Raw genomic sequence first — 15,153 nt, forward strand, 5'->3', positions numbered from 1 at the left:
CTTATTGAAAGTTATTAAGTCAAACTCTCTACGTAAATAAAGCAGAAGAAATTATTTTCAGTACTTTTGAGAATGACATAATTTTGAGACACTTTCGCATTTTGACATACTGCTGCCGAAGAAAGAAATGCCTGTTTAACTGCTTTTTTAAATTTTGTGAACAGATCTATAACGTTTTGGTTTGCTTGTTTGTTGTTTGTTGTTGTCGTTGTTTTAATAATAAACCGCTCTCTCAGCTATCGCGGTACTTCAGCCTTTAGTCACGTGGTTTCTCCGACGGCGCAGTGGTTGCCATGGAGATGTGCCTCGACGCAAAGAGACCAACACTCGGTTTGTCAGGTAAGTTACAGATACCAGCTCAGGAAAAACAGGAAAAACACGTTAAAATAGACCAGCATTCATCGGAAATGCAAAGAAAAACGGTTCCGAACAGTGTTACTGTCTAGACGCCTGATGAGTGAGCAGTCGGCTCCGCCCAGAGAGAAAAAACGATGCGGTTAGTTTAGCAACCTGCTAACATCTGTTTTCATTTCCAAACAGCAGTTTACCTTACCGATCTGTCCACAATCAGACACCGAACAGGGAGGGATTTATCCCCCTGAGAAGCTAAATATGAGGTTTGTGTTGATTCTGTTGCCGCTGAATAACAGATTTAACGTTTTAATTCTCTGAATTATTAATAATTTTCTTTAAAAAAATATGGTCACGTCAAAGAAAGCTGCTTAGGTTCCTCTGACTCCACGACATGGGTTTAGTTTCAACACCAACGTTACACTTGTTCTTTGCTTGGTGAAATGGTTTTCAGATTGATGGAGAATGTGTTGTATATGGTTCTATTTTGAACCTTTTTGAATATGGTTATATATAGAATTAAAAGGGTACTTCTACTATTCCAAGCTTAGAAATAGGACACTTTTTGGTGCTATATAAAACCATGCACAACACATTCTCCATCAATTTGAAGAATCATTTCACCATGCGAAAAAATGTCGAACTCATGGTTCCAAGTAGGACCATTGAGGAACCATCTTTTTTAAGAGTGTGTGTACCCACTCTTAAAAAATTTCTTCTACATTCAAGGTTATTGATTATCGATTATTATTCAATTGTTGATTATTATATTATAAAACCACCTCTACTTTTCTGGAAAGGCTTTTTTACTCGATGTTGGAACATTGCTGTGAGGATTTGATTGCATTCAGCCAAAACTGTGTTTGATGGAGCTCCATCACTCTAGAGAACGCAGTTCCACTGCTCCACAGCCCATGCATTGAGCATGGAGACCTTAGGCTCATATTCAGCAGCTCCATATCGTCCCATTCTGATCAATGCTTTTCTAGGGGTTATATAAACTATGTCAGGAATGGGTGCACCTTAAAGTGAATAGAATAATCTGAATTCCCTCTTGGGACTGGAGAAACTCATAGAAATGCTGTAAAACATTTAACAAAGTTATACAGAAGCAACGTGTAGCCGCAGGAGTAGTAATAGAGGCTGTGCACAAGAACTGAACTATACCTGCTTTTTTTAAAGAAAGCATCTGACATAGCATGTAAATATTGTTTCAAAGCATACTGTTCAGTCCCCAGCCCATACTGCGGCAAAAAACGGCTCGTTTTAAATTTACTGTTTTTGTGATGTCACAAAAACAAACACTTGCATATGCTGTTTTAGCGCACAGCAGTTTGGCCCCGTCCATTCACACTGTGAGTGTTTCAGGCTGGGCTTCTTTTGAATGAGGCACAATACAGAGCAGCCAGTCACAACAGAAGTCATTTACATAGTGTCACTGTTGGACAAAATCTTAATTTTTTGTTGTACATTGAAAGTTAAAGGGCAATTCTACTGATTTTTCAAAATTTCTGCATGATGAAATCATTAAGATGTAATTACATCTATTCAGAGTGGTTTGCAGTGAAACGCTCCCATTGTAGAGAAACTTGTAGACTCAGAATTGTTCACAGTGGTGGTGATAGGAACCAGACATTTGAAGAATTTAATTCCCCTGGTTCCTATCCCCACCACTGTAAAGAAATCTGATTCAGTAAGTTTCACTACAATTAACCATTTCACATCAAACTGCTCTGAATGACTGTTTCCTTCTCATCTATTCAATTATGCAGAAAATTCGAAAAAAAAAATGGTGGAATGCCCCTTTAAGAATGTTTCCTCATTTTTGTGTAAAGTCACTGTTTTGTTCTGACAGTGATGCCTTAAAGGCACAGTAACAAAAAGAGCCTGTTTAATTCTAAGGGATAAAGAGAGGTTGGAAGATAGTCATGCAAAATCAAACAGAAGAGAAAATGAGCCATTTAATGCTTCTTCATTCTTCATGGCCTTTTCTCTATATACCTTTATTCTAACTTATATGCCTAGAAGACCTTATGAGTGCCGGACCTTATCTTTCAATGCAAAGTTGAGATAAGTAAGCAAGCTAACGCCTTACAGGTGCGCAGTTTTTTGTCTCCTAGCAAACAGCCCAGAAGGTAAATAGCTAATAGCAGACTGTTGAGCTTTCTGTGTGCTCTTCTCCCCTCAGCTCAGAGTTACCTGGACGCACCAACAGCCTGCTGGGAGAATGCATTTCAGTCCACCTGTCAGCAAAAACAGGATCATATCCAAATTCCCCAAGGTAGGACAGATAATGACATCAGAGCATGCAGTGAACTTACAGCTCTGAAATGAAGAATATAATGTCTTATTTTAAAAAGAATAGATATTATCCACACTGTTTGATCCTGAAAACCTCATTTTTTAGCCTTTTGGTTGTATCATGTCGGTCTGTTTCTCTTATTGTGAGCGTTCTGCTGAGGAACGTCACATGTGCCACATTGATTAGACTGATGGTGATTATTTACACTGAAGGAAGTGAGGTGTTAACCCTTAGCAGTTGCAGTTATCAGCAGCATGGTGTAATTTGATATAAATGATCTCTGACTCCTACCTCCGTGAAACAAACTTTTTCTGTTGAAAAAGTACAGATTTAAAACTTTCAAGCATGTTTGTAAGTAGAAGATATATTTTATTATGATTTGAATATGAATTTGATGAAGAGTTATTGCTGTGTACTGTCTTGTTTCACAGAAAACAGACTGTACATGTTTTGGCGATGTTTCTGTCACCCAGTGACACTGAAACAAACAGAAAAAGTCAGTCATGCAGACTCAAACCTGTGAATCGGATGTAATGCACGATGCACTCAATCGTGTAAATGTTAACCTAGTGAGTTCAGTGCTAGCTGCCTTCATCTTCTCCTACTTTTGCTGGAAGGCAAAAACATCCTGGTTGTTGGATGTTGTTTGCGGTGAGCTGCAGATTTCTGATTAAAAACGTGTGACCTCCACAGAGAGGCCTCAGACTGGGCTGATTATGAAGAACAGATCACAGGACCTTGGCTGGATCTGGACACATTAACTCATCATTAGTCCATTCTGCTGGAGTCAAAGAGAGCCGCTGTGTCAGTACAGAGAGAGACAGTGACTATATAAACAGCATGACTCCTTCCATTTTCTCTTTACAGAATCATGGCCCTGAGATGTGTGTTTACATCCTTTATATGAGTTCTGACATTTTATGAGATGTCACCACAGATACATAAATAAATAACTAAATAAACTGTTAATAGTATATATTTAAAAAAAATGAAATCACGATTATTCACAGTTTTTTCATTGCTCAAATTTAATTCTATGTAAAAGCGCTGCATTCTGTTATAGTTATTTAAGTGAACAAAATCATTATTTTCATATTGATGTGACTGCAGGACCTGAACTTAAGAATCTTTTGATTTCCACAGCTTCCAGCTTTCATCACCGTCCAGTGAGAGCAACAGTGGCTGCATGTGTGTGTGTGTATATATATATATATATATATATATATATATATATGTATATATGTATATATATATATATACACACACACACACACACACACACATATATATATATATATATATATATATATATATATATATATAAATATATATATATACAATCAAGGTAAACATACAATTTATAATGCAGCCTTTATATATATGTATGTATATATATATATATATATATATAATTGTATGTTTATCTTGATTGCGATGCAAGTTTTTGCGATAAACACATTGTTAAGAGCTACGATGACAGAACAGATCAAATTACATCATACATGCTTTTTATTTTGCACAATTGTGAATGGTGCTTTAGTAGTTTTATATATTGCCATTTGCTTAAAGGAGAGGTTGGTTATTATTTAAATAATAATTTATCACTTCTCATATTCATTGTCATTGTGATATCTGACAGCTTTTTTTGTCCATATTGTGCAGCCGTTATATGTATAGTACTGTGCAAGAGGCAGAGGCTACCCTTCAGTGGCAGAAGAAAAACGGGAAAACATGGAAGCCTCAACAACTAATATAATAATATACAATATATACAATACTTAATATCAATATCTATATCTATATGAAACCTTATATAATTATAAAGTGAATATAAGTATCCCTTCACCTTTATTACAGCTTCAATTCTTTTCAGAAGTCTTGCTTTCAGCTTTTTAAAGAAAATTGGGAGGGATGTTGTTCCACACCTCCAAACTTCAGTGTTAGAAGTTGGTTCCATTTTCTGCTTCTCACAATCGAAGTAATCCCAAACAAATTCAGTGATGTTGAGGTGTGAGTATATAGTAATATATATGTGAGTATATAGTAATATATATGCCTAAAACTTTTGCACATTATTGTGTGCGTGTGTAGATATGGGTAGGTAGTTGGTAGTAGGTAGTTGTCGCTCAGTGTCTCTGTGTTTCTGTGTGTTGCAGTGCTATAATCCACAGGCCTGTCTGCAAATGAAGGATGACTGGAATGCTAAAGCTAAAACAGCGTGCCTAGACCGAGCGACCAGGCAACAGGGGTCAGTATTTTACCAAAGTGATGAGATTTTTGTCCAGTTTTGTGACTGAATCTGTGTTTGTTTTGGTTGGTGCCACCCACTGGACAACATTAATGTACAGTGTGCTTTAAGTGTGTAGCAGAATCAGAAAAATCCACTCAACTGTAAAAAAGTTAACATGCCAGCTGCATTGTCCACTCTAGATATACATGGCCAAGGATTAAACAGATCATTAAGGCAACTAATAATAAAGCGGTATAAAGAGAATATGTAGATAATTTGTAGAAAAAATTGTAATAATAACAATAATAATGACCATAATAACAATAAAAAATAAATAAACTGAACAAACACCAGGCTGTGCTTGTTATTATACTTGAGTGTTACCTGGTAGTTACTTGCAGTTACATCAATTTGTAATGTACAAGACAGACATTAAATTAACACTATTGACTTAGTGCACTGATCACAAAAGGCTCTTTCATGAAAACATGAAACTCTTTTTTTGAAGGACGTCTTTGTTTTTCAAACCAACTGTTCACCTTTTTTTAGACTGGACAGACTGAAGATGTCAAAAGCTGTTGTAGTGGGAGACCTCAATGTGGGGAAGACATGCTTAATTAACAGGTACAGATACTTTAATGTAAATGAATTATAATGATCTGCCTGGTATGTTTGTGGCCTGTTTGTGATTATATGCTGTGTCCAGTATTACAAACAGAGATGTTCTTGTATTCCAGGTTCTGTAAGGATGCTTTCGACAGAGACTACAAGGCCACTATCGGGGTTGATTTTGAAATAGAGAGATTTGAGCTCTCTGGGCTTCCGTACTCTCTTCAAATGTGAGTGGTGCTTCTTCAGTGTAATCTAACCCACTTTTGATGATACTTAACTTTGTGCTGTTTTTCTTGCATCACTTTCAGTCACTGTATTTGATTTTGTGCTTGTAGCTGGGACACTGCTGGCCAGGAGAAATTTAAATGCATTGCTTCAGCGTATTACAGAGGAGCTCAGGGTGAGATCTTCATTACAGTTTTATATTTTATTATGATATGAATGCCTATAGCAGCATAATGACGATGTTTTCTGTTTGTTTCTTTCAAAGTGATCATTACCGTATTTGATATGGCAGACATTAAGACCCTGGAGCACACACGGTGAGTGAAGGTCATGGACATACTTTAAATAGCCTATATCATATAACACTGAACTCACTTTTTAGATGTAGTACATGTGCATTCTGTCTGTACAGCCCATATATGGAACTCAGCTGCAAAAACAGCCTGTTTTTGATAATTTTTGTGATGTCACATTTACATATATGTAATGTCAGTGAGGTTGGAAAATGGTCATGTAAAAATGAGTAATTACCATTTCTGATGCATAAAACCACACAAATATACAGGAGAAAAATAAAATATAAGAATAGAGCAACATATGTGCTCTTTAATGTACAAGGAACAGGAAGAACATGAAGGTTTTCCATGCTCCTGGGTTTGAGAGCCATAGTTGTAGAGGGGTGAAAGGAGCAAAATCACATTTCGAATTTTGCTAACTCAGTTTTAAAGGAAGATTAATAATCATTTTAATTCAATAAATCTCAACGTCTCTACTGCAAATCAAAACACAAACTTCATTTCAAACACATACTGTTTATGAACAATTTGATTGAAAGTGGAGTGAGTGCAAATGCTACAACTTACCCCATAGAAGGACGTAATTGTAACAGAAGGAGGGGCTAGTTGTAACGGCACTAAAGAGTCTGGCAAATCCATGCAAAACATAGTTAATGTATTAGAATTCTGTGATGTATAAACACAACTCATTTATCAAAAAATACAAACACTGATAAATACAAACAAAAAAGTTAATTTAAAGGGATAAAAACAGTCTTCGAAGAGAATCTAGAGAAATATCGGTAACACTTTCTATGAATGTCACCTTTGTAAGCATTCACAAGCAGTTTGTAAACACATTCATAACATGTTATAATGCATTCGTAAGACATTATAAACATAGCTATAAATATTTATAAAAATGCAGTATACGTTCTAGCCATGTTTATTATGCATTATGAGTTGTTAACACAATGCATTATAAGGACTGATCATAACAAATTATAAGAGCTCATAAGTCGTATTTGTCCGCTCTAAGTAAAGTGAAGCATACTGTACTAAAGCCTCCTCCAGCGTTAAGAGTGAGGCTTCAAGTTGAAGTATTACTGGAGGATTTACTGAAACACTAAAACATACACAATGAAGCACATTACAGGCTTCAAATGTCAGAGTTTAACCCAATGTGGGAAAGGTAATGTACACCAGTGTTAGCTTGGTATTTGTCTTTACGCTCTCCAAGCTGGGACTGACTTCTTTGGCACTGACATTATAACATGTTATTAACACTATTTATAATGCATTATATTAACAATTCATAATGTGTAATAAACATGGCTATAAACTGTAATTCAGTGTAATTCTTTTTTATAAATATTTATAACCATGTTTATAATGCCTTATGAATACATTATGACATGTTATAAATGTGTTTATAGATGCTTACAAAGGTGACATTCAAAGAAAGTGTTACCGAAATATCTGTCTGATTGCTAAAATTTACAGAAGACGTTGCTATGAAAATTCATTTTATCTCATGTTAGTTTGTGCCCCGCTTTCCCCATAACATAGTACTATCAGGTGTGCAGTCTAAAGTGCACCACTGAAAATAACAGAATGATGTTTGTATGTGTTTTCCAGGCAGTGGCTCCTAGAGGCTCTGAGAGAAAACGAACCAAGCGCCTGCTTCATTTTCTTGGTTGGTACCAAGAGAGACCTGTTGGTGAGAATGAATCTTTTCTGTCTTACTCTCATACTGACGCATACACACAGACATGCACACAAACGAGAGAAAAACATAATGATACAATATATACAAATATATAAGAATTATATATATATAATACAATTGAAGTTAAAACACAGGTGTGTGCAAAAGAACACCTAATTACATGTGTTGTTAAATTTTCTAAGTGAAAATAAGTTAACACGTCCTCTTCAGAGTACTTACACTTACACGTAAACATTAGGCATTCAGACATTTTACAGCTAATTACAATACACAGTTTTTGTATATTTTCTGAATTTAGCATATTGGAAAAAAATAAAACATAAAACATAAATGCATTAACTCATTTGTCACTTTAACCTCTTATTCTCCAGGGTATATTTTGTTTTTTCCATCTGAATTTACGTGCCCAAATCGTAAAGCAAATTATTCAGTAACTGCATGAAATAAATGTACATTTTTATGTATTTATTTATTTTTTTTTTGGTAAAAGCTCCCCTCAAATTAACAGAATGTATTCTATGATCACATATTGCTATATGATTACAGTTTACTGCTGAAAGCCAAAAATCTTAGACGCTCTTTGTATTATTTTATAAAAAGAATTTTTACAGAGTATATCACTGAAGAGACGCCATCTGTTTGTAGTTTATAGCCCAGATTTGTGGAAAAATGGGTCAACTTTCAGTAGACAAAAAAATTAGTTCAGCTTCTTTTATTATAAGGGTTTAAAATTACATTACCCATCTGTTTGCCTGGAAACGAAGACAGTTACAGCTCTCATATGACACCCACTTTTTGAATGTAGCTTATGAAATATGAAAGTTATGAAGAATATGACAAAGTGCATTTTGGAACCACCGGTGGTTCCAAGGAGTTTAAGAGGTTAAAACCCCTAAATCTTTAATAAATAAATGTTTGGCTTACATGTACAATAAGGAACACAGGCGGTTTAGAGAATCTTATATTAGTGTGGCTCTTAATTAGTCTCCAGAGGAATGCCAGCGGACAGAGAGAGATGCAGTGAAGATGGCAGCGGAGATGAACGCCGAGTTCTGGTCTGTTTCATCCAAAACAGGTACACACTGCACTGACATTCATATCATACATGCTCGATGCCTTTAGAATATTCATTTATATGAGTATTCTATATAAAATAAAAAATACCAACAATAGCCTACTTTCAGCTTCCTACTTTTGGATTAAACTACATTAATAATCAATATACAGTACTGTGCAAAAGTCAGAGACCATACTTGGCTTTCTACCGAAGCATATATTCCATAGAAAATGACACAGAAGCCTAAACAGCTAAATATAATATCAAATTTTTTAGTAAACATGTTTAGTGGCGTTGAGGTCTGGACTCTGGAGTGGTCAGTCCATTGTTCAGCTTCCTTGTTTGCTGTGACTGTCTACTTTTCTCAGTAAGAGCTTCTTGACAGCTACACATCCTTTCAGACCCATAGTGCTGAGTTGTCTTCTCACAGTGGAAGGATGGACAGAAACACCTGTGGATGTTTTCAGATCTGAAGCAGCTTGATTATCATCTCTCAAAGATGAAAGCTTTAAAGCGCGTACATCACTGAAAAACAAATTTTCCTTGCGTTTTTTTAAATATAGGAGTTTGAAGTAGTATGTAAAAATGACAGCCTCACAAATATTATGTTTTGTTGATTAAGTGGACCTCAAGAAAAAAAATAAAATACAAGAAAATGTAGGATGCGTGCTCTTTAGGTGCTGTTTATCTGACGGGGAAAGTTTTGGTGTCTACCAGGTCTTGCAGGTGGTTGTTAGGAGCCCTATTTTCTCTGTAACTTCTGATCATTTTTTGAACTCCAGTTTTGGAATCTCCAGTTTTTTCACCTATTTTCTTTTAATTTTCTCCTTCAATATGTAAGTGCATTATATAATCTCTTTAGAAATATCTTTTGAAAAAAGAGTAGCATGTACTTAATGGCTGTTTAGGCCGGAAATTAAATAAATAAAGAGCGGTCTCTAACTCTGAAAACATACCCATAAAAAATACTCTGAATTTTAAAAAATTATGTTTTTGCAGCACACCTGAATAGTGACTGTTTTGTCCAACATGGCCTCTGAGCTGTGTTACTGTCATGATTAAATGCATTGTGAAAACACAGATCATTGTGTGTATGTGTCACAGGGCAGAACGTGCAGGAGTTCTTCTTTCGAGTGGCCGCTTTGGCCTTTGAAGACGCCATCCTGCAGGAGCTTGAGTTGGGGAACAGCACTGCACGGATAGGAGATGGAGACATTCTGAGTAAGTTATTAGTTAAGAGCATACAGTCCCTGTTTTGGCTGGATGAAGAATGAACATTTTAATGATAGTTTGGCAAATGTAGTTGATCAGCCAAGACATGTTTGTGTCTGAAGTGTGCTTCTTAAGATTTAAGCTTCTTGACAAGTAACCAGATAATGTTACAAAAGCGATAATTGCCGTGTTGGGACAGAAAGCTTACTATTTTAATTCTGAACAGCCTTCTTAATATTAAATGTATTTTTTTTAATTTAAACAATAGATGATTCAACTTCAGTAGTGCAAATTTCCCACTGCGTCTGCTGTGGGTTTCTCAGAGTGTTGCATGAGGAAAATTTTCAGCATTGTTTGTGCCAGTGCCCCAGTGCTTTAGATGAGCTGTAAAATTATGATAAATAAAATACTTCTGATTTCCTACAGTTATTTATAGCCAAATTCCAGAGTGCCTTCGCAATAATGACGTGTTGTCTTTTATATGTAAAGCATGTGCATGTCGATAGTTTATTAACTGAATATGTTGAGTTATGCAGTATTATATTTAACATGTGATTTTCACTGAACTTTCAGTAAAGCTTCAGTAAATCTTGTAACGTTTTCACCAGACTCAACTGGCGAAATCATCAATAATCAAGATTTTTTCTGTTGCCCAGGCCTGTTACAAAAAACTTGATTTATGCATACCCAGCCAGCAATTATTAATGCACTAAATTATTATGTTGGTTAATGGAATAATTATTTATTGTGATTATTTCTAAATGTAATTATTTATTGAACATTGGTACATTGTATATTATTTTATCACTGTTTTATGAAAGCAATAGAAAAGCAAAAAGCAAATATTACAAAAATCAAAATAAACTAATTTTAGTACAAAGATTGTGATAAACAGAGAAACTTTGATGGTAATAATGCTTTTATTACCAAAAAACTGTAATGCAGAGACCCTTAATGCTTTAATATACTTGCTTCTGTGGATCCTGACACTGTATTCTTTATACAGATATACTCAATAATGCATTCTGAATGATAACACAGAATTTTTATTGGCAGAAGCTGACAGAGCACAAGGAAGTCTTGAGGCGGTGGCAGTGAAGAAGTCTTGCTGTTGATCCAGAGCAGCTTCTGCAGAACTTTAACCTGAAGCCAATAGAGGAAGCAGCATGGGTTTCCAGGATGAAGGAACAGAAGCGATATTCAAAAGCAGAAAATCCATACACTTCCTCACAAGGGATCCACGCTGAGTTATTGTAGAGACGCTGTATTTGGAGTCTCGGTTCATTAAGGGAACAAAACATAAGATTTACCCTGGACTGAGGACACTAAATGAGAGTTATCATGGTATTTTACAGCTTCAGTATTGTGCTTCTTTAACCACTGCCACTGTAGAAATACATGACATTTAATGTGGAACTGTTTAAGAGCCAGAAAGTATGAGCTTCTCTCGCTCTTCACACTTCAGCATGTGTTAAAACCCATCACTGAATTGATTTCAGTATTTTTTGACCCTTATCTGCTCCAAAATGTAATTGATTTGTAGTTTGAAAGCTTGTTTTCAAAAGGTGACTGATTTTTAATATTGAACATTTCTTTTGCAGTTTGTGCTTTTTCATTAAAAACAAGTTAAACGTATTATGTTTCTGTGCTGTTTGTTTTGTAGATTTCCTCTTTCTTTACTGGGCAGCTTTTTTCCTCTAATCGCTGATGCTTTCCTGAGGTTACACCATTTGGCACAGAAACCTGAACAAACTTTACTGTTTCATGAAAAAGTCAGGCTTTCAGATATTTTTTAAAGAGTCACTGAACTTCACACATAACCATGAGGGTCTTTGAGGGTCTGTTTTGTTATGCAATTTGCTAGCTCATGGTTTTCTTGCTGCATTACAGCTTTCTGACTATTGATTACTTGCTTATGTTTGAGGTAAACAACTTAAGAGACAGAAGATTTTCAAATATTAATAATGTTTACTTAATTGCAGAAAATATGTGTTTCAGTAGTGATGATTCACTATGCTTCCAAATTGTTTTTCAGACTTTGGGACACATTTACTTCAAAACAGTCAGATCTACCTGATCACCATGTGGCCATGAGGGACAGGGATGCAGCCTCACTTCCTCCTCTAAAATACAGGGGTGTGGCTAAATAAGACTCCGCCCACATCCTAAAACTCTTTGTGTTTTGGTATTGACATGAAAACATGGGTCAGCATTTTTTAATATTATTTTTATGATTATTATTAATCATATTATTTTAAACAAACTCATGATAAATCTCTAATTATTCAATGTCACTTTAAAATAAATGAAAAACATCCTTAAATTAAAAAAAGAATACAAAAAAATATAAGTGTAATTTTCACAAGCCTAAATTTAGGGGTTAGGGTTTGGGACAGACACCTCCCAACAGAAAATACTCTATAAATAATGATTTTGTATATATTTAGCTTATTACTATCTTTTGCTTATTATTATCTTTATTAATACCTTGGTTTTAAATAGATCATAACATAAACTTTAAAAATATCTAAATATCTTTTAAATTTTGAACTAATTCAGTAGAATGGTCCAGATATGGGTCATTCTCACAAAGTCCACAAATAAGCATCGAACAGATTAAAATATAATAATAATTCAATAGATAAGTTGTAGGTCTATATGGTTCAGCAAAACATTTTATGAGTTCAAAGTTGTTTTGGCTTTTTTAATTAAATAATTTTTTTGCAAACTTTAGTTTGGTAGTTTGCAGTTTCGAATGAAACCCTGGTCCCAATCTCAAATAGCTCCCTACTCTCTATATAGTGCACTATGAGAGTTATGAGACGTTGCATTCTACACCCAAACACTGCACTATTTATCTATTTTTTTTATTTATTTGACATATTATACACTGTTTGGGTGCAGGAGCCTTTATAAGTGTGCTACCCACACAGCAGACAGTTTTGGGCTGATTCCTATGCGAGTGCTGGCTGACTACTAGGCAGAGACAGAATAGGTTCAGGTGCTGGGCAGCTTCATGCAGTTTTGCCTTGTGCCTCTGTCTGTGGGCCAATTCTGGCATAGATGTTGTGGACCAACAATGAGTTGGGCCAGACGCGAGCCACATTCATGAGTTCTACACATTTTACAGCGTGTGGGCCAGATCTGGGCTGAGGACCCAATTATATACTTGGCCAAAACAAAACAAATAAATGCTTTATTCCAGAGAAACTGACTGAATCAGAATTGTTGACAGTGGTGGTGATAGGAACCAGACTGCCGGATGTCTGTGGCATTGTTTTACAGCAGTTTTGTGATAGAATTATTGGTCTAAAATGTATTTTAATCAATTTATTTTAGTCATTTCGTGGTGGAATGATACAGGAAGGGTGTTGTCAGGCAAAATTGTCCCACAAAAAAACTTATTAAACTTATTTTTTTTCAGATTGACCACTCTTCACCATGATCGACAGCACATATAATAACTCAGAAGATATGTGTAGGTTCACTGGTGATTTTGGATAGTAAATAAACTGGCTATTTGCATTGTAGACATAAGGACGTCTGGTTCCTATCACTACCACTGTAAAGAATTCTAAGTTTCTCTACAAATGAACGATTTCACATCAAACCACTTCGAAGGACTTTGTTTATATCTCAACCAGAAATTTTGAAAAATCAGTGGAATTCCCCGTTTAGGACACTGTTAGTCAAACTATCCGCGTTAATATTGGACACTGTGGATAATATTGGACTCAGTGGAATTCCTCGTTTAGGACCCTGTTAGTCAAATTATCCGCGTTAATATTGGACACTGTGTGAATCGAATCGCTCCCTGCCAGCAGATGGCGCAGTGACACGCTGTTACACGCGCACTCAGCTCCATACGCAGAAGAAGAGAGGGGCTGTTGTTATGGGAAGAGGCGAGTGGACAGAAAGGCTTCTAAACTCCGTATTAAAAAAACTGAACAAATGCAGCGCCTACAAACATACAGCACACTTCACTCCGTGACCGGTTTATACCGTCTGGCTTTTGGTAAGTTAATCTTACGGTGAAAACTCGCTGTCAGAGACGAAGCTGAAGTCAGCTTCTTACTCGAATTGTGCCGTTCCACCTTAAATGGTGCAGCAGTTATCGTGGCAGCTATTCTTAGATATTCTTGCGCTTCAGGTGTTATAATAATAACCGCTGCACCATTTAAGGTGGAACGGGACGACAGAGGAGACCTCGAACAGTTGAGCAGTTCACTTCCTATATCAAGCAAGACAACATTTTACTTTCAGAATTACAGCGGTTGGTCTCCTCAATTCCTGAACACTTACAGAGTGATGTTGAAAGAAGAGTTGGTGCAACACAATGGTAAACATGGCCCCGTCCCAGCTTTTTAAAAACGTGTTGCTGACATTGAGTTAAAAATGGACATAAAATATTTCAAAAAAACAATAAAATTTCTAATTTTAAACATTTCATATCTTGTTTTTGTACTATTTTCAATTAAATATAGGGTTTAAATGAATTGCACATCTTTCCATTTAGCTTTTATTTAGATTTTGCACAACATCCCAACTTTTTGGACATAAAGTTCCACCGAGTAACTGCAGTGTACGCAGATAGTACACTAGTAGTAAAATTGTAGTGCGGAACACAGTTTCCAGATGAACAGCACGTCCTTATCGCTTGTGCAGACAAAGTGCTTTTGAAGCTGTAGGAGGTGTTTGTATTCAATGTGGTAACTGTTTAATTACTGCTGTATTTGTCTGAGTGTGAGCTACTGCTAAGACAAATCTGTATGACCAATAAAACAGAAATACATTAAGGAAGTCTGGACTTTTGTGGACAGCCCTGAAGCTGATGACCGCTGGTGGGTGATCTGCTGTCCTGCTCCATCAGAGATAGACATCCAGCAGCTACAATGACGGTCACCATGAAGACAAAGACCTACAAGCTTGTAGTGCACAAGAAGGGCTTTGGAGGGAGTGGTGAGTGACCTGCAGATGCAGTTGTACTGTGCTACTGCATCCACCTGCACCGCAGTGTAGTTCTGTACCTGCTCGAATGCGTTTAATTTAACTGATTGATTGTAGTGGCCCCCTTTATTTGGATAGCTCTTATTTAAGGGCAATTTTGCCATTTCTGCATAAATTCATTCAGAGTGGTTTGGTGCGAAATGCTCCGTTCTA

The 15,153-nt window shown here is 36.0% G+C and overlaps 2 protein-coding genes across 8 annotated transcripts in view; both read left to right on the forward strand.

The window, feature by feature from the left end:
- Positions 1 to 285: 285 nt before the first annotated feature.
- On the forward strand, positions 286 to 11,613 carry rab36 (RAB36, member RAS oncogene family). 2 transcript variants are annotated; one of them, XM_036595169.1, is made up of 12 exons: positions 311 to 339; positions 541 to 617; positions 2,540 to 2,632; positions 4,810 to 4,901; positions 5,433 to 5,507; positions 5,621 to 5,722; positions 5,831 to 5,895; positions 5,986 to 6,037; positions 7,634 to 7,715; positions 8,709 to 8,799; positions 9,886 to 10,002; positions 11,050 to 11,613. In XM_036595169.1, the coding sequence occupies exons 3-12, from the start codon at positions 2,579 to 2,581 to the stop codon at positions 11,106 to 11,108; spliced, it is 789 nt and encodes a 262-aa protein (XP_036451062.1). In that variant the 5' UTR covers positions 311 to 339; positions 541 to 617; positions 2,540 to 2,578; the 3' UTR covers positions 11,109 to 11,613. The 2 variants fall into 2 exon arrangements, with proteins under 2 accessions (XP_036451061.1, XP_036451062.1); XM_036595168.1 differs by lacking the exon at positions 541 to 617 and having other exon boundaries at positions 286 to 339.
- Positions 11,614 to 13,861: 2,248 nt separating this feature from the next.
- Positions 13,862 to 15,153, forward strand: part of depdc5 (DEP domain containing 5, GATOR1 subcomplex subunit) — a 62,445-nt gene continuing 61,153 nt past the window's right edge. For 4 of the 6 annotated variants that reach the window (XM_036595165.1, XM_036595166.1, XM_036595164.1 and 1 more), the window contains exons 1-2: positions 13,875 to 14,008; positions 14,779 to 14,952. In XM_036595165.1, coding sequence (XP_036451058.1) covers positions 14,886 to 14,952 — 67 coding nt within the window. In that variant the 5' untranslated portion in view covers positions 13,875 to 14,008; positions 14,779 to 14,885. Of the gene's footprint in view, positions 14,009 to 14,778; positions 14,953 to 15,153 lie in introns of all 6 variants that reach the window. The other 2 variants (XM_036595162.1, XM_036595163.1) reach the window with 2 other exon arrangements.

The sequence above is a fragment of the Colossoma macropomum genome, unplaced genomic scaffold (genome assembly GCF_904425465.1).
Source record: "Colossoma macropomum unplaced genomic scaffold, Colossoma_macropomum, whole genome shotgun sequence".
NCBI classification, from domain to species: Eukaryota; Metazoa; Chordata; class Actinopteri; order Characiformes; family Serrasalmidae; genus Colossoma; species Colossoma macropomum.